The 19,952-nt window shown below is 42.4% G+C and overlaps 1 protein-coding gene across 7 annotated transcripts in view; it reads right to left on the reverse strand.

The window, feature by feature from the left end:
• The window catches only part of TAF2 (TATA-box binding protein associated factor 2), a 123,445-nt gene that overhangs the window by 41,160 nt on the left and 62,333 nt on the right, over positions 1 to 19,952 (reverse strand). For 5 of the 7 annotated variants that reach the window (XM_060393983.1, XM_060393979.1, XM_060393978.1 and 2 more), the window contains exons 23-26: positions 12,211 to 12,440; positions 10,748 to 10,903; positions 10,165 to 10,270; positions 7,682 to 7,804 (exon numbers count right to left, since the gene is read on the reverse strand). In XM_060393983.1, the coding sequence (XP_060249966.1) occupies positions 7,682 to 7,804; positions 10,165 to 10,270; positions 10,748 to 10,903; positions 12,211 to 12,440 (615 nt within the window). The remainder of the gene's footprint in view (positions 1 to 7,681; positions 7,805 to 10,164; positions 10,271 to 10,747; positions 10,904 to 12,210; positions 12,441 to 19,952) is intronic. The other 2 variants (XM_060393982.1, XM_060393980.1) reach the window with 1 other exon arrangement.

Genomic DNA, 19,952 nt, shown 5'->3' on the forward strand with positions numbered 1-19,952 from the left:
TAAGTATGAAATAATTTAAAAGACAAAATATGTTAGTCTTCTAGGTATATATAGCATCAAGTCCTCATGACTGATCATGACTCATCAACTGTAAAAACTGTCATGGGGAGGGTGAGAGGAGAAATAAGTGGACTATTTTATAAAATTATAAAGGTATAGATTTGACAGTTTCTAGGGAAGCTAACATTTTTCAAACTAGAATATTCTCTGAAAGAGCACTGCGAGGAAGGAGTAAAATGTTACATCATAGGTATCTTTAAACAGCCTAACGCAGTGCTGGAGCGACAAGCGGCCTAGAGGAGATACCCCACGTCCAAGGTCAGAGACACCCCAGTAAGACGGCAGACACCGAGAGATGGCATCAGAGGGCAGACAGACGGAAACCACAGTCATAGACAACTAGCCAATCTGATCACACAGACCACAGCTTGTCTAACTCAATGAAACCATGAGCCATGCCCTGTAGGGCCACCCAAGACGGGGGGGTCATGGTGGAGAGGTCTGACAGAATGTGGTCCATGGAGAAGGGAATGGCAAGCCACTTCAGTATTCCTGCCTGAGAAGCCCATGAACAGTATGAAAAGGCAAAAAGATAGGACCCTGAAAGATGAACTCCTCAGGTCAGGAGGTGCCAAGTATGCTACTGGAGATCAGTGGAGAAATAGCTCCAGAAAGAATGAAGGGATGGAGTCAAAGCAAAAACAATACCCTGTTGTGGATGTGACTGGTGATAGAAGAAAGATCAGATGCTGTAAAGAGCAATATTCCATAGGAATCTAGAATGTCAGGTCCATGAATCAAGGCATATTGGAAGTGGTCAAACAGGAGATGCCAAGAGTGAACGTCGACATTCTAGGAATCACCGAACTAAAATGGACTGGAATGGGTGAATTTAACTCAGGTGACCATTATAACTACTATGGTGGGCAAGAATCCCTAAGAAGAAATGGAGTAGCCCGCATAGTCAACAAAACAGTCCAAAATGCAGTGAAGTGAAGTCGCTCACTCGTGCCCGACTCTTTGTGACCCATGGATAGTAGCCTGCACCAAGCTCCTCCATCCATGGAATTTTCAAGGCAAGAAGTACTGGAGTGGGTTGCCATTTCCTTCTCCAGTACTTCTCCAAAATGCAGTACTTGGATGCAATCTCAAAAATGACAGAATGATCTCTGTGCGTTTCTAAGGCAAACCATTCAATATCACAGTGATCCAAGACTATACCCGGAACAGTACCTTTGAAGAAGCTGAAGTTGGATGGTTTTATGAAGACCTACAATACCTTTTAGAACTAACACTCAAAATAGATATCCTTTTCATTATAGGGGACTGGAATGCAAAAGTACGAAGTCAAGAAACACCTGGAGTAACAGGCAAATTTGGCCTTGGAGTACAGAATGAAGCAGGGCAAAGGCTCACAGCATTAAGCTAAGAGAATGCACTGGTCATAGCAAACACCCTCTTCCAACGACACAACAGAAGGCTCTACACATGGACATCACCAGATGGTCAACACCGAAATCAGATAGATTATACTCTTTGTAGCCAAATATGGAGAAGCTCTATACAGTCAGCAAAAACAAGACTGGGAGCTGACTGTGGCTCAGATCATGAATTCCTTATTGCCAAATTCAGACTTAAATTGAAGAAAGTGGAGATCTAGACCATTCAGGTATGACCTAAATCAAATCCCTAATGATTATACAGTGGAAGTGAGAAATAGATTTAAGGGACTGGATCTGATAGACAGAGTGCCTGATGAAGTATGGACATAGGTTCATGACACTGTACACAAGAGAGGGATCCAGACCATCCCCATGGAAAAGAAAGGCAAAAAAGCAAAATGGCTGTCTAAGGAAGCCTTACAAATAGCTGTGAAAAGAAGGGAAGCGAAAAGCAAAGGAGAAAAGGAAAGATATATCCATTTGAATACAGAGTTCCAAAGAATAGCAAGGAGAGATAAGAAAGACTTCCTCAGTGATCAATGCAAACAAATAGAGGAAAAAAACAGGATGAGAAAGACTTAAGAGATACCAAGGGAACATTTCAAGCAAAGATGGGCTTGATAAAGGACAGAAATGGTTTGGACCTAACAGAAGCAGAAGACATTAAGAAAGGTGGCAAGAATATACAGAAGAACTGTACAAAAAAGATCTTCATGACACAGATAATCACGATGGTGTGATTACTCACTTAGAGCCAGACAACTGGAATGTGAAGTCAAGCGGGCCTTAGGAAGCATCACAATGGACAAAGCTAGTAGAGGTGGTGGAATTCCAGTTGAGCTATTTCAAATCCTAAAAGATGATGCTGTGACACTCAATATGCCAGCAAATTTGGAAAACTCAGCAGTGGCCACAGTATAAAAGGTCAGTTTTCATTCCAACCCCAAAGAAAGGCAATGCCAAAGAACGCTCGAACTACCGCACAATTGCACTCATCTCACATGCTAGTAAAGTAATGCTCAACATTCTTCAAGCCAGGCTTCAGCAATATGTGAACTGTGAGCTTCCAGATGTTCGAGCTGGATTTAGAAAAGGCAGAGGAACCAGAGATCAAATTGCCAACATCCACTGGATCATCAAAAAAGCAAGAGAGTTCCAGAAAACATCTATTTCTGCTTTATATAGCCAATAAAGGCTATGCCAAAGCCTTTGCGTGGATCACAACAAACTGTGGAAAATTCTGAAACAGATGGGAATACCAGGACACCTGACCTGCCTCTTGAGAATCTATATGCAGGTCAGGAATCAACAGTTAGAACTGGACATGGAACAACGGACTGGTCCCAAATAGGAAAAGGAGTACATCAAGGCTGTATATTGTCACTCTGCTTATTTAACTTCTATGCAGAGTACATCATGAGAAATCCTGGGCTGGATGAAGCACAAGCTGGAATCAAGACTGCCGGGAGAAATATCAGTAACCTCAGATATGCAGATGACACCACCCTTATGGTAAAAGTGAAGAAGAACTAAAGAACTTCTTGATGAAAGTGAAAGAGGAGAGTGAAAAAGTTGGCTTAACGGTCAACATTCAGAAAACTAAGATCATGGCATCTGGTCCCATCACTTCATGGGAAATAGATGGGGAAACAGTGGCAGACTTTATTTTGGGGGGCTCCAAAATCACTGCAGATGGTGACCGCATCCATGAAATTAAAAGATGCTTACTTCTTGGAAGGAAAGTTATGACCAACCTAATGAGTGAATGAAGTTGCTCAGTCATGTCTGACTCTTTGCAACCCCATGGACTATAGCCCACCAGGCTCCTCCGTCCACGGGATTCTCCAGACAAGAATACCGGAGTGGGTTGCTATTTCCTTCTCCAGGGGATCTTTCCAACCCCAGGATTGAACCCAGGTCTCCCGCATTGGAGGCAGATGCTTTAACCACTGAGCTGTCATGGAAGCCTTGACCAACCTAGACAGCATATTAAAAAGCAGAGACATTATTTTGCTAACAAAGGTCTGTCTAGTCAAGGCTATGGTTCTTCCAGTGGTCATGTATGGATGTGAGTTGGACTCTAAAGAAAGCTGAGCACAGAAGAATTGATGCTTTTGAACCATGGGAGAAGGCTGGAGAAGACTCTTGAGAGTCCTTTGGACTGCAAGGAGGTCCAACCAGTCTATCCTAAAGGAGATCAGTCCTGGGTGTTCACTGGAAGGACTGATGTTGAAGCTGAAACTCCAATACTTTGGCTACCTGATGCGAAGAGCTGGCTCATTTGAAATGACCCTGATTCTGGGAAAGATTGAAGGCAGGAGGAGAAGGGGATGAGAGAGGATGAGACAGTTGGATGGCACCACTGATTCGATGGACATGAGTTTGGGTGGACTCTTGGGAGTTGGTGATGGACAGGGAGGCCTGGCGTGCTGCAGTCCATGGGGCTGCAAAGAGTTGGACACGACTGAGCGACTGAACTGAACTGAGCTGAAACGGCAGGCGGCTGCTGCTGCTGCTGAGTCGCTTCAGTCGTGTCCAACTCTGTGCGACCCCACAGACGGCAGCCCACCAGGCTCCGCTGCCCCTCGGATTCTCCAGGCAAGAACACTGGAGTGGGTTGTCATTTCCTTCCCCAGTGCATGAAAGTGAAACGTGAAAGTGAAGTCGCTTGGTCGTGTCCTACTCTTTGCGACCCCATGGACGGCAGCCCACCAGGTTCCTCCGTCCATGGGATTTTCCAGGCAAGAGTACTGGAGTGGGGTGCCACTGCCTTCTCTGGAAATGGCATAATAGGGGACAACTTTTACCCCTCTTCTCTATGATTTCAAAGTTGTATATAATAGGAGCATATTATTTTTGAAATAGCAAAAAGTATAATTTTAAAGTCTTTAAGTCAAAGTAATTTTAAGGAAGAAATATGAAGCTGGAGAAAGCAGGCTCTGTGACTTAAGAGTACAACTCCAAAGCGACAGTAAACGAAATAGTACGGTGCTGGCACAAAGACAGAAATATAAATCAATGGAACAGGATAAACGTCCAGAAATAAACCCTTGCGCCTACAGTCAATTAACTTGTGACAAAGGAGGCCAGAATATACAATGGAGAAAAAAGATAGTCTTTTCAATAAGTGGTGCTGAGAAAACTGGGCTCCCTATAAAATAATGAAATTAAACCATTCTCTAATACCAAATACAACAGCAAACTCAAAATGGATTAAGGATCTAAATGTAAGACCAGATACCATCCCACGTTGAAGGTCAGGCATGGCGGCGGTGAGCAGATACCCCTCATACAAGGTAAGGAGCAGCGGCTGCGCTTTGTTGGAGCAGCCGTGAAGAGATACCCCATGCCCAAGGTAAGAGAAACCCAAGTAGGATGGTAGGTGTTGCAAGAAGCATCAGAGGGCAGATACACTGAAACTATACTCACAGAAAACTAGTCAATCTAATCACACTAGGACCACAGCCTTGTCTAACTCAGTGAAACCAAACCATGCCCACGGGGCAACCCAAGACAGGCGGGTCATGGTGGAGAGGTCTGACAGAATGTGGTCCACTGGAGAAGGGAATGGCAAACCACTTCAATATTCTTGCCTTGAAAACCCCATGAACAGTATGAAAAGGCAAAATGATAGGATACTGAAAGAGGAACTCCCCAGGTCATTAGGTGCCCAATATGCTACTGGAGATCAGTGGAGAAATAACTCCAGAAAGAATGAAGGGATGAAGCCAAAGCAAAAACAATACCCTTCTGTGGATGTGACTGGTGATAGAAGCAAGGTCCGATGCTGTAAAGAGCAATATTGCATAGGATCCTGGAATGTCAGGTCCATGAATCAAGGTAAATTGGAAGTGGTCAAACGAGATGGCAAGGGTGAATGTCGACATTCTAGCAATCAGCGAACTAAAATGGACTGGAATGGGTGGATTTAACTCAGATGACCATTATATCTACTACTGCAGGCAGGAATCCCTCAGAAGAAATGGAGTAGCCGTCATGGTCAACAAAAGAGTCCAAACACAGTACTTGGATGCAATCTCAAAAACGACAGAATGATCTCTGTTCGTCTCCAAGGCAAACCATTCAATATCACGGTAATCCAAGTCTATGCCCCAACTAGTAATGCTGAAGAAGCTGAAGTTGAACAGTTCTATGAAGACCTACAAGACCTTTTAGAACTAACACCCAAAAAAGATGTCCTTTCCATTATAGGGGACTGGAATGCAAAAGTAGGAAGTCAAGAAACACCTGGAGTAACAGACAAATTTGGCCTTGGAATGCGGAATGAAGCAGGGCAAAGACTAATAGAGTTTTGCCAAGAAAATGTACTGGTCATAGCAAACACCCTCTTCCAACAACACAAGAGAAGACTCTACACATGGACATCACCAGATGGTCAACACTGAAATCAGATTGATTATATTCTTTGCAGCCAAAGATAGAGAAGCTCTATACAGTCAGCAAAAACAAGACCAGGAGCTGACTGTGGCTCAGATCATGATCTCCTTATTACCAAATTCAGACTTAAATTGAAGAAAGTAGGGAAAACTGCTAGACTATTCAGGTATGACCTAAATCAAATTCCTTATGATTATGCAGTGGAAGTGAGAAATAGATTTAAGGGCCTAGATCTGATAGAGTGCCTGATGAACTATGGAATGAGGTTCGTGACATTGTACAGGAGACAGGGATCAAGACCATCCCCATGGAAAAGAAATGCAAAAAAGCAAAATGGCTGTCTGGGGAGGCCTTACAAATAGCTGTGAAAAGAAGAGAGGCGAAAAGCAAAGGAGAAAAGGTAACATATAAGCATCTGAATGCAGAGTTCCAAAGAATAGCAAGGAGAGATAAGAAAGCCTTCTTCAGTGATCAGTGCAAAGAAACAGAGGAAAAGAACAGAATGGGAAAGACCAGAGATCTCTTCAAGAAAATGAGAATGACAGAATGGCCCTGGACATAGCACTCTGGGGCATACATCACAGCACCATCTTTCTGTATCCTTTCCTAGAGTAATGGAAACAAAAGCAAAAATAAACAAATGGGGCTTAAGGTTTTGCACAGCAAATGAAAAGACAACCTACAGAATGGGAGAAAATATTTGCAAACTATGTGACTGAAAAGGAATTAATTTCCCAAATATACAAACAGCTCACATAGATCAGTGTCAAAAAAACTAACAGTTCAGTTAAAAAACTGGGCATAAAATCTAAATAGACACCTGCGGGAAAAAGACATACAGATGGCCAACAGGCACATGAAAAATGTTCAAGATCACTAATTATTAGAGACATGTAAATAAAAATTAAAATGAGGTATCACTCCACTCCAGTTGGAATAACCATCATCAGAAGTCTACATACATTAAATGCTAGAGAGGGTGTGGAGAAAAAAGAACCCTCCCACAGTACTGATGAGAATATAAATTAGTAGAACTACCATGGAGAACAGTATGGAGGTTCCCTAGAAAACTAAACAGAGTTACCATATGATCCAGCAATCCCACTCCTGGGCATATATGTGGAGAAAAGCATAATTCCAAAAGATACATGCACTCCAGTGTTCATTAGCAACACTATCTACAGTGACTAAGACTCGGAAGCAACCTACGTACCCAGTGACAAATGAATGGCTAGAGACGTGGACTGCAATGGACCACTGCTCAGCCATGAAAAAGAGCGAAATCATGCCATGTGCAGCAACACGGACGGCCCCAGAGATGGCCACACTGAGTGAAGAAGGCAGAGAAAGACCAATGTACGATATGATTCATGTGTGCGGTATATATACCGATACACCAATGAACTTATTCACAGAACAGAAACAGACCCACAGACACAGAAAACAAGTTTGTAGTTACCACAGGGGAAACGCGGGAAGGCAGCGACTAGCAGCGTGGGATGAACAGACACACTGTGACACAGAAGACAGATAACCGGCAAGGACCTACTGCATCCACAGCACAGTGACCAACACCCAGCACTCTGTAACAAGCCACATACTCTGGAGAAGAACGTATATACATTTAACAGAAACAGCGTGCTGCACGTCTCTGAAGCTAGCAGAACACTGCGAATCAAAAATAATTCAAAAAAATATACATGCAGCTTGTATTTGAAGAAAGAAGTCTGTTGGACAGTACCGTAATGAAAGCCCTCAGAGCTGTAGTTTGATAAAGAAACTTTATGAAGCTCACAGCTTCGCTCTTGAGTAAAGTGACGGCGACAGCAACCGTGCGTTACCTGTCCCCTTCCGTGGGAGCTCCATGTTCCACTGGGGCTTTGTGGTGGGTGTGCCGTCACAGCCTGCTGAGTGCTGGGGCGTCAGAGCAGATCGCGAGTTAGCTGGACGATATTTGGAGAGCCCTAAGATGCAAAAAGAGGAAAACCAGGGATTTCTTTCTTTACTTCCCCAAAGAAGAAAACAGTCTGCCTTAAAACCAGTCTCAGTTCAACAGTAAACTCTGATAATAAAAAGAACGCCGCTTTCAAAGCTGCTAGAGATCCCATCAGACCTGCTCCTCTGTCGGGGCTCTAACAGACTCGCGTTTGAGGAGAATGAACATTCAGGAAAGACCGTCCACCTGGCTGAGCTGCTCAACATGCAAACCGGAGTCTATGTTCTGGAGAAGAACCATGTCATGCACGGTTTTTATTATTTACGTGGAACTTTGCATAGAGTTAAGCATGCCTGTTCTCCCCGAAATTTATTAATAAATTCCATTACAATATTTAACTAACAGATCAAAATAATCTAGGGATTATAAAGATATCTGAAACATGAAATGTTATAATGGTGAAACATGAAGAGCACTGTCGTACCAGGATACCCCGGTTCTAATGCCAAATCATCCAAAAATTAGAGATCCAGTCCAGGTAAGACAGTTCTTTGTTTGTGTCTCATTTTCCTTTGTCAAATGGAAAATTGGATTTGGATCTAGCACTGAGTTGGCTATTACTTGGGTATGTCATCGAGGGCAAATTATTTAAGATATCTCTGCTTAAATTTACTTATCCATAAAATGGACAGAATAGAAAAATAATTGTTAATGATTTGATTATGATTATGAAAGCCAAAGAATTCATCATCTTTCAGTTTTCAAACATAATCAGGTTCATATTCTCTCTGATGCCAGTTCTCAAATTCTACTGGTTCATCCCAGGTTACTAGAGAGTAAAAAGTAATTCAGGTCTTACAAACAAAACTAAACAAAAAACCAAACAAAAAGCATACCCCAGTGGGTAAGGGAGAGTTGCACAAATATAACATGTTTTAAAAAAGCCATTCAAACACAAAGATCACAAAAGAGAACCACATCCAGCATGAAGTATAAATAGGATTTTCCAGTAAAAAGAAACAGGAATAGTACCTACTCCTAACACATAAAGAAAAACAGTCATATTCATAATTAAAGAAATATATCATAAACTTGAATTATGATAATCATAATTAATAATCATCTAAAATGGTAACTATAGTTAATTATCAAGTTGCCACAATGACAATAAAACAGTATATGGAGTACAAAGCATGATGATAAATATTGATGAATTACATCTTTATGTATCAATATGGGTGAGTTACAGCAGCATAACGCTCAGTGAAAAAAAGCCAAGTCATATTGAGAATCACACAGTTTTCACGTAATTCAGAAACTAAAGGCAAAGTAAACATATAGATCATCTATCTGTGCGGTACACTGTACAGAAAAGCAACAGAATGTTGAAGGAAAAACAGCTGAGACACCATTTACTTACTCGCAATGTACAGGTGAACAGCATCAGGAGAGAGGCGCAGAGTGGCCGGAGAACGGAGAATGCCGCGGGTTAGCAGGGGGGCGGCGGGCCACCAAGACCTGCCTCACTACTTACTGTATTTCACAGCCACAAGCAAGTTACACCAAAGCTTCATTTTTTAAAACCTGAAAACGCTGATGACGTGAACTAGGCATAATCTCTTCAGAAAGCGTTATGGTGGTAACACCAAGAGCATGAAAATCCTCTGAAGATAAGCACCTTACAATGAAGCTAAAATTAACCTTTTTACCAAAAATATATTTAAGGGATTTATCCTAAGCATAATTTGACAAAAAAAAAGCTTCTGTATGAAGACACTCAGAGAGAATTACTTGCATAAAAATAAAATCTGAAACAAATGCCTGCCCACAGGGAAATAATAAGGTAAATTAAAGTGTATGAACTCAATACTGTTTCAGGTAATATTTTCAATAGAAAAGATTATGATGTTTGAGAGATGCATGCAAAAATCTATAATATGACAAATTACATGGAACAAGCAGTCAAGAAAATAAAGTAGTTCCGTTATGGGCTGCATTAGTTGTAGTCAAGAAGTTTTATATATAATTAGTTACATTATTTTTTAAAAAACAGATCTCTTATTTTATTTTGAGATTAAGTCTAAACTTCAAAAAACAAAGAAACAAAAAACAATTTAAAGCTATTGGAGGGAATCTGATGAATAGATTTTTTCAAAAAACAGATCTAGAAGTAAGCCAAATATTTAAAAAGAAACAAAACAAAGTAGAAAATCAAAAGAAACACTTTATTCCTTTGCTGATATGTGTTATGTGATACAGTCTACCATTTCATACTGGCTGCCTCTAAACTTTACAGTTATTCTCTTGACAATAGAGCGACACCCCATCAAACAGTGGCATCGAGCGGACTCTCTCCACCACCCCGGTGAACGCAGTACACCACCTTACCTGGAGTTGACGGCCTTTCAAGCATGTTTAGATGATGGGAAATGAATGCCTGGCTATCATGAACAGTATCCATATCAATCTCTTCTTCCTCTTGAGAATTTGAAAACTGTAACACAAAACAAAAGAGGAAAGAAGCCACTGTATCACTTTCTGTCTGGATTTCTGCTCTCAGGAGAAGCAGCAGAAAAGCCGCAGGATACAGCCCCAAAACATTTAAAAGGAAAAGTAGTCTCCTTCCCAAAAAGCATTAAGAGAAAGAGAAGATGATGCGGCCCAGCCTCCAAAGAAGCTGACTGGGATGACTGGAAGTGCACCAGCGGCTGAGGCCTGCCCTGCGCTGTGGCGAGAAGCAGTGAGCTGTGCAGGCTGTGCACACAGAGCTCCTCCCCCAGACAGAGAAGACGCGTGTGGCGACAGAAGCCTGACCGTCGGCTGGAGCGTCTTAGATGGACATGTGAGTTCTTTTACGACTTAGGCTGTCCCACCTGTTCCTGCGAAGGGAAAGCCACTGCGAGTAGTCACAAGGGGGTAAAGAAGGTGAGCGCCCTACGCTGCTCATACAGGTGTAGCCTGTATGTCTTACTCTGATTTTGAGTTTGACTTTACTGCTATCCTCATTCTTCTCCAGTATTTGACCAGGCTCTAGTGGGGACCCCAGTGGTGTGTCAGCCTTCCTCTTCACTCCCTGCTGATGAGCTGACATATTACATGAGGCTTCCTTGGCAAGGTGATCATCTTCCTGTGGCAATATTCAAGATCAAAATTAGATTCCTAAAGACAAGTAGCTCATGTCATAGCTGAAAACTAAGACCTACAGCAACCATGCAGATTAGAACCTGCCCAGTGCCTGAAAGTTGTCAGCAACGGGCTAGAAACAAACCTCACCCACCCCTGTCTGCTGGTCTTTCTGGGAGGAGAAGGGAGGCATGAAAGAGAACTTTTAAAACTTTCCCCAGAGCATATATCTTTTGGTGTCATTTTCTCCTCTTATCCTAAAGACTCCAAGTATGAAAGTGGATAAATCAACATATATGGACAAGAATTATAAATATATTCATTTCCACTGGCTTATAAACAGTCAGATACAAAAGAGCTCTTTAACGAGACTTTTTTTTTTTCCTATGAAAAGATTTGTCTTACTTTTTCATAACCCAAACTCTAAGATACATTTTAAATTTACAAAAATAAGTATGATTATATTTCAGAAAATCTAGGTGAATAATTTCTTTTAAATGACTATTACTAACTAGCATAAAGAGAAATTTAAGTTTTAAAGTGTCAAGACACCAGTAGGGTATTGCCAGGCAAGTAATCTGGTCTAAATATTGGTGAAAAATGAAGCCTGAAGCACTGGGGATATTGTGTCACCAATGAGCAAGAGGCTCCTGGAAAACTTTCTTTAAATTGCAGTATGAAGGTCTTTCTACAATAAAGTCTCATAATTTCATAATGCATAGTTGGAAATAAAAGTTTTTGTAAAAGCAAACACATACATATATACATAAACTAAAAAACACATAATGCATTTCTCCTCCCCCAGGGAGCAGCTTACATGTTCACTAGGCCATTCATCATTATCCACTTATTTACTAATGATTCAATAAGCAGTTGTCAGGCACTTCTCAAATGTTTAGAATGAGGCTATTAATGCAAAGTAGCAAAAAAAGAGATAAAAGTCAAGGTCCTGTGTTCAAAACAGCCTGCCACGACAGTGTACAGACAAGTTCGGTTAATACATAATTGGTGAAATGTTCAATTTTCTACTACTCAAAGGAGACACTTTATGCTCAAGCACAGAAAGTCACCGCATCACAAGAGCAGTGAGTGGCCTGGCGTCACAACATCTGCACGCTGCCGTTACGCAGCCGTCAGCAGCGCTCCAGAAACCGTCAGGTGCTAAGACAGTGTCAGCCAGCACTTCTTAAAATGGTGCAAGAAGCTGTGAGTGGCTCTAAAATCCTCTAGCTCTAAAGAAACAATTCTCTTCTTTGGAGCTCTAAATAGTAAAACTATTGCTACTTTTTCCACATGGCGTGTGCTTCTTACAGGGTTCTGGAATCCAGCTAGCTGTGCGTGGCTGCTTGGGTTCACTGCAGCTTCTTGGTTGCCTGCTATGGCCTCTGGAATGATGGTTGGATTCAAGACAGCTTTTTTCTCTTTCAAATTAAGGACCAAGCCAAGTTCTGGCAAGGGTAAGCAGGAAGGTCTACTGAGGCCAAAAAGCGTGAAGTACAAGTCCACAGCCCCACACCGCAGCCTCCAGTCGTGTGAAGTGCCTAGGAAGTAATCAACAGCAATAACAAAAGGTCAGTGTGCACATCTATCCATACATGCTCAGATGTCCAGAACCTGCACAAACGGAAGGGAAGAGAGGATTATGACGCCTAAGAGGAGCCGCCTACTGACCAAGGCCCCAGTGGCAAGCCTTCTTCTGTAGAGATGCTCCCTACCTTGACATCAGGCACCTACACACCGTCACAAAACCATCAGTGTCCTAAGGAAATACTGAATTTTACAACCGAAAAAATCTAATTATTTCATTCTCCTATGAAATAAAAATTAGACACCTACCATATGTAAAATCTGAAAGTAATAAATCTGAGCACTGGAATTTGTTTCCAGGAGTAGCGTTCGTGAGGCTACTCCTCATGAACGTTCGCGGTGCGCCATCTTCCTAACATGCTATTAAAGAAGAAAGTCAGACAAGGCGAACAGGGAAAGAAAGAGTGTGGAGCAGTCAACCAAGGAGGCGGAATTAAAAGGAAGATTTAAAGCCAGAAAAAAAAAAATACTATTTTTGGAGTATTAGACTTATACTGGGCTTTCCTGGTGGCTCAGATGATACAGAATCTGCCTGCAATTCAGGAGACCTGGGTTCAATCCCTGGGTTGGGAAGATCTCCTGGAGAAGGGAATGGCAACCCACTCTAGTATTCTGGCCTGGAGGATTCATGGACAGAGGAGCCTGGTGAGCTAGTCCATGGGGCCCCAGAGAGTCAGAACTGGCCCACATTCATCCATTCTCTGTTCACCTGGTCCAATTTTCTTCTTTAATAGCATGTCAGGAAGACGGCACACCAAGAGCCTTCATGAACCCTGCTGAACGCTGTACTGGAAGCGAATGCTAACGCTCAAATTTACTACTTTCAGATTTTAAATATGGCAAGAAACCCTATTTGAAACAACACAATTCTAACCTAGATTTATTGTAGAAGAAGTGTTTGTTCAATACCTACATATCTGTGCTCTTCAGAAAGCAGCAAACCACAGGGACGGCCACAGGCCGGTAACGGAGATGGGGACATGCACTGGCCAGAGAAGGACTGCATCTGCAGAAACTCGGCCCGAGGCGGCCGAGAGACTTCCCAGCTTCTCTGATGAGTATCCCTGTTTTCACCTCCGAAATCAGGGCTGCGGTCTCAGAGGATACCTCACCCCACAGCAGTGGCAGACCAGAGCGCGGGAACGCCAGAACGCTTCCCGCTCCCAGGGGGACGTTCCGGGCAGACGCTGCCACCACACAGAACTGCCAAGATGAGATCATCACCTAGGGTTACATACTGACTATGGTTTCTAGCCAGAATTTAAAATGACCTAGAGAATTTAAGACGGGTGAGAAGAAATATTCTTCTAGACAAGAAAAATAAACCATATAAATAATTTTGGCCAAGAACTAGGGTTTCAGAAGACTACCACAATGTTTTAAAAAAGAGGAACCAAAAGGAAAGACATTGCTACAGTAAATTCAGGACAGTTAAGTTTTGTGGTTTTCAACAACAAGTATTAGAATAAATAAATAAATTGCAATCAAGTAATGATTTTGATGAGATATACTCTAACAGACCCTGGGTCACGAAGATTCCCTAGAGAAGGAAATGGCAACCCACTGCAGTATTCTCGCCCAGAAAATCCCATGGAAAGAGGAGCCTGGCCGGCTACAGTCTGTGAGATGGCAGAAGAGTAGGACATGATTTAGCAACTGAACAGCAACAGTAACAGGTGAGTACCTGTCATATTAACTAGGTGCAAGGAAAACCCACATGGGTGTGTCCTTTCAGTTGTCAGAGGAGTTACAATTTTACAGAGTTCATACTATATACACTACTCTGCATTAGGCACTTTGCACATCAGGAAACAGCTGTCAGTCTTCCTTGAGACATCTTCAATTTTGCTGCCGTGTGGTAAGCTAACAACAGATGCACAATACTGCTGGCAGCAGAGAAAGCAGCAAGAGTTCCGAGAAGCATGAGAGAAACCAGAAACGGGAACAGTACAGAGTGAAGGTGAGGATTTTACACTAGAACCCATTTCCTTCTCTGGAATATCCATACCTGGACTCTTTAACGGACTGAAACTGCCCCATGTCTTGGGGGCCCTCGTTACTCTCCTCCTCAATGTTTTTCACACATGGAAAGGTTCCACAGAGGACAAGGATCGGATTCCTGGACCTTCATCACAGAGGCTGGAGGGACTCAGCCCTCTGAAGAACGGAATGAAGGCTGCCGAAACAGCAAGCCCTCCATGTCTACCACTCGGGGCAGAGCAGGAAAAGATGGCCATCTCGGACACTCTATCAGTAAAGAAACCAGAACGGCTTAGGGTGCATTTACAACTGGAATAAGGCTAAACCTTGAGGGTGAAGATTGCCCAGTTATGTCGACTGCAAATAATGAGTCTGGAATCTTCAAATACTGCAGATGACGTCGAAACCAGTCATGCAACTCAGTATGAACTATTAAAAAGTGTTTTTAAAAGAAGCATTATCTCAGTTTTAAAAAGCGAGTGGGAAATGTATGTTCTGGTGAGTGGGGGCGCCCTTTTTCCTGAGGGTCAGCTAAGGACCTGAGACAGCACGGGGCATGAAGGCTGCTGAGCGTCCCCAGCCCCTAGAGCAGGCGCGCTGTTGCTTTGTTTCTGTGTGGGCTTTGGGTTTGGGCTGGTGAAGGTCTCGGCAGGCCCTCAACCTGCGTGGAGGAAGCAGCACTACTCTATTCTCACGGGAGGACCTTTGCCAGGGGGCCGGCGCCAGGAGCTCCGCCCATGGCAAAGGTCATGAGGAACGTGGCTTGGCATACGCAAAGGCGTGATCAAGCCTCAGGAAACCCCCCGTTCCCGAGCATCTACCCCAAAACCAGAGTCTGTTTTATGCTCTCACCTACACCTCTGACTTTACGGGGGGCTCTCCCCATAACCATTTCTCTCAGAGAAGGAGTAAATGTGCAGCTCCAAGGCAATAAAAATTCCTGGGCGTGACAAGAGTGCTTCAGCTTACAGACTCCTCGGAAGGTTATCTAGCCCACCTTGCATAGGTTCGCCACATGTGACTGTTTACAGCCTCCCAACCTGAGAGGCACGAGATGTTTTAGACTTACTAAAGGCAAATTCTTTTGGGGAGTTGGAAATTATTAGTATAGTGGGTTGGTTAGGAATTATATTGGTGAAGGGTTTTTCATTTGTTGTGCCAATAATTGCTGCTAATTCCCTACCCTGGGTGTGACAAGGGTGTCTCAGGTCAAACCTCTCTGCTGACAGACTAGCTTGTGTGACACGATTATCCATACTCCTGCCACTACGCACATGATTGTTTACTACCTCTCAACCATAAACAGCACAGAGAGTTTTGGAGTATTTTGAGAGTCTTAATTATCATAGGGCTTTTCTTCTTGTTGAGTCAATGATTGCAGCCAGGCCTCCATATCCTTAGGCACCTGGGAATAAATTAATCAATGTATCTGGAATATAGAAAAGGAAATATAGTAGTTTTTAAGGTTAGCAATACTAGACTTTTTGAGTTAATGGATTTTCTCTTTTGTAATAGATCACTGTACTTTGTTATAAATCACTGTGTCCTTGCTATGTAAAAATGTAACTTTATCATATCTTAAGACTGAATAGATCTTAAGGGGAGCATTGGTAAAAGGATTTTCATTTGTTGGGCTGATGTTTGCTGCTAAATCTCCATATTCCCTGCCCTTATAATGAATATAACTAGCACACAAGAGAAATAAGCATTAATCTTTAAGCATATAGGAGAAATAAGTATTAACCTTTAAGATTAATCATGTTAACCTTGGGTTAAATAAATCCCTTTCTTGATTGTAACTCACTACACCCTCACCCTATAGGAATGTAACTTTATTTGGAGGGTGGTGCCTGGTTTAAGAAAAAACACCCTTGGAAAAAAATAAGTTTTTGGTTATCAGAAAGAAAGGATCATAAAATCCCTAAGACCTTTTTATGTGAAGCACCTGATTTTGATAAAGGTCAGGACTGCTGACCCCCGCATGACTCTGTATTCATCCCTATGTGTAACAAAAGGTATATAAGCAAACCCAAAAATAAAGAAATCAGATCAGTTTCCGGAAAGACTGATACCCCCATGTCGTTTCTTTCTTGCTCCCTGTTTCTCTAGCTGAATTCCCATCTGGCGCATGGATGCTATTCCACACAAACCAAGTTATTCAGCCTCTTTTTCTCCACTAATTTTCCTACTACACTATCCGTTTCTAATCTCTCTATATATCTGTAATTAAATATGTATTTTTCTAAGGACGCCGATGCCGTCCCCACCTTCGAATTCCCTGGATCCACCCAGGCTGGACCCCGGCAGACCTTGACTGTTTCTCCTTCCTCAAACACCTGAGTTATAAATATTACAACTTAAGGCTGATAGGATGGAGCTAAAAAATAAGCAGTGCTTCTGTTAAAATTGTAAAACAGAAAAAAAAAAATGAGAACGTTGTATTTCAAAACCATGGAATAAAGTCTTAGAATGGCTGTCACTTTACAGCGGCAGTGAGCGGCAGAGTCAGAAAAATGGACGGGGAGGTCGGGACAGAGCCGGCCGCACGGCGTCACGCCCGTGGACCCTGCCTGTGCGCACTTTCAAGCTTCTGTCATCAGTGCGGGATGACGAGTTTACTGCAAAATGTCCTCGGGCTTCCCTGGTGGTCCAGGGGTTAGGACTTTAAGCTTCCACTGCAGGGTCATGGGCTCAATCCCTTGTCAGGGAATCAAGATTTCATAAGCAAGGAAAAAAAAAATGTCCTGAAAATGGTGTCTTGATCAGCTTTAAAAGCAATCACCTCAGAAAATGAAGGAATGATCTTTTCTAAGATCAGATTCGTGATCTGAGGGATTTGTCTTCAGATACTTTCTGATTTGAGCAGAGACCATCTGCCCTGAGCACTGCCTCTCTGGCTCAGGCAGGCAGGCAGAGCGGGTCCCAAAGCTTGACCTCGAATGAGAATACAAGGGCAGCCTGCTACCTGAGGGAAGAATCAAGAATCAAGGCGGGGCGGGGGGGGGGGGGGTCGGGGAGGGTAGGTACATGAGTATTCCTTGCCATTTAAGTGATTGAGTTGGGAGGGGTAGCTGGCAGATTAAATAACAGTCTTCAGAATGTTGCAACTGAGTAAAAACCAGGAACTCTCTCAGGCAATCCTCTAATCAGTCTTCCCTGTCTAATGCCCAATGTTCTCCAAAAACATTAAAAAGAAAAAAACAAAAAACCTTCTCAATTATTTGAGCCATTCCCACTGTTCATATTGTTCTGTTCCCATTTATTTCTACATCTGAAGAACAAGAGTAAAAAACTGTTTATGCCGATGGCTTCACTGATCTGTTCTGTTTAGATTATTAGCACAGAGAATTCCAAACCAAAGCAGTAACTGTACTTTATTCTGAATACTAGCAATAATAAATACTAGACATCAATCAGAGCTTGAATTTGTATAACCACAATCTTCCAACGGAGTTCAAACGTTTTAACAGAGATTGTCCCATTAATCTTAAACATACACTTACTCTGCCCATGAAACCTTCCCTAAGAAGTGATACGTGACTTCTTTGCACTTCATTATGACTGTCTGCCAAGCTGCACTCCCTCACAGTCATGGAATCCTGCATTCTCGGTAAGAATATACTCAACACAGTACAGTTCCTGTCACACGCTGGTGCCGCTGCTCAGCCGCCTCAGTCGTGTCCGACTCTGTGTGACCCCATAGATGGCAGCCCACCAGGCTCCCCTGTCCCTGGGATTCTCCAGGCAAGAACACTGGAGTGGGATGCCATTTCCTTCTCCAATGCATGAAAGTGATAAGTGAAGTTGCTCAGTCATGTCCGACTCTTTGCGACCCCATGGACTGCAGCCCACCAGGCTCCTCCGTCCATGGGCTTTTCCAGGCAAGGATACTGGAGTGGGTTGTCATGTCACATTTTAACTGCTGAATGACCCTTTACAAGTTCCTGAATTGTGTGCTCATTTCTTGGATCTAAATGACAGCAATCGTAACATCCTTTTAGGTAAAACCACAAAGAGCAAGATACATCATGGAAACCGCAGCAGTCATTCTTCTAGGTGCCAGGGAAAACATGAGAAGAATAATTTGGCAATAATGATATAAACTGGGTTATGTGCTATTCTATAAAGGTTTTGAGGACAAGGGCCATTTTATTTTCAATTTTATATTTCAATGAAATATCTACTATGGTGCCTTTACTTGAGGGTACTGTACTATGATTATGAAACTCAGGGACACAAGGCATACAGCCGCTTAACATTTCAATGTTAGTAAATTAAATAATTTTTGAAAAAGAATCAGAACTTGTTATCTAGGTGGGATTCAGTGAAGTAGTCACTAATGAGATAGGCAAGGAAGTTATCTTCCAATACTTCAGAGAGAAGGTAAAGCGGCGTATTTATTAGAATGAATGCCCGCTGCTCCCTCACCATCTATCTGTAGCAATTTCTCTCTAAGCCAAACACTTTCAGTCTAGCTTTAGACTGAATTTTAAATCAAAACCAATATTACAATTTCAACATATCGGAGACATAAGGCAAATTTTCTTTACGTATGTATCATAGTTACAATCCTACAGGGAAAGGTTAGTGATTCAATTAAACAGCAACGTCAAAGAATATGAACAATTTACAAAGCAGAAGCTACAGATAAAGCGCCCAGACATTAGAGGCGCTCAACGCAGTGTCATTAGCATGTTAGCCTAACAACCTTTCCGAGCACTTAGCATGAACTAGTTACTGCACTTCATAAATAATAACTCATTTAATTTTCAGTTTGCAGAAGTACCTCTATTTTAAAATGAGAAATTCATGGGCTTAGACAAGTCACACTGAGAGCAAGTCATTCAGCTGAGGTTTAATCCTCAGCACACTGGTTTCAGAGCTCATGCCTAGGAGCACTGACCGCCTCCTGACTGCACTCAGATAATGTAAATTAAAACCGTGACAAGGAGATGCCATGGTCTCCACAGCGCAGAAAGCTAACACTATATACCACCCTGAAAAGGGTCCGCGAGGAACTGGTTACCTCTGGGAAAGGCCACTAGGAGGACGAGCGAAATGAGAAAGACTTATTTTCAACCCTCTGTAACCTTCTGAGATAAAATAACAGTAATACTGTGCAAGTTCATGTTGACAGCTCTTCAAACATCTGAGACACTTTCACTAAATTGGTATTTTCGTTTCCTCAACTACCCTGTGGGGCAAGGTGTGTGGCTATGCCCTTAGCAAATGTTATCACAGCCATCACTGTGAAGGCAAGTACGGTAAGCGGTCTCCTTAAAAAAAAAAACAATAAAATGAGAAACTCCAATAATAAAAAGCTTTTTTAGTAGAGCCTGAAGTCAGGCAAGTTGATTCCTCCAGTTCCATTCTTCTTTCTCAAGATTGCTTTGGCTATTCGAGGTTTTTTGTATTTCCATACAAATCTTGAAATGATTTGTTCTAGTTCTGTGAAAAATGTGGCTGGTAGCTTGATAGGGATTGCA

This window comes from Ovis aries, chromosome 9, assembly GCF_016772045.2.
Source record: "Ovis aries strain OAR_USU_Benz2616 breed Rambouillet chromosome 9, ARS-UI_Ramb_v3.0, whole genome shotgun sequence".
Classification (NCBI taxonomy): Eukaryota; Metazoa; Chordata; class Mammalia; order Artiodactyla; family Bovidae; genus Ovis; species Ovis aries.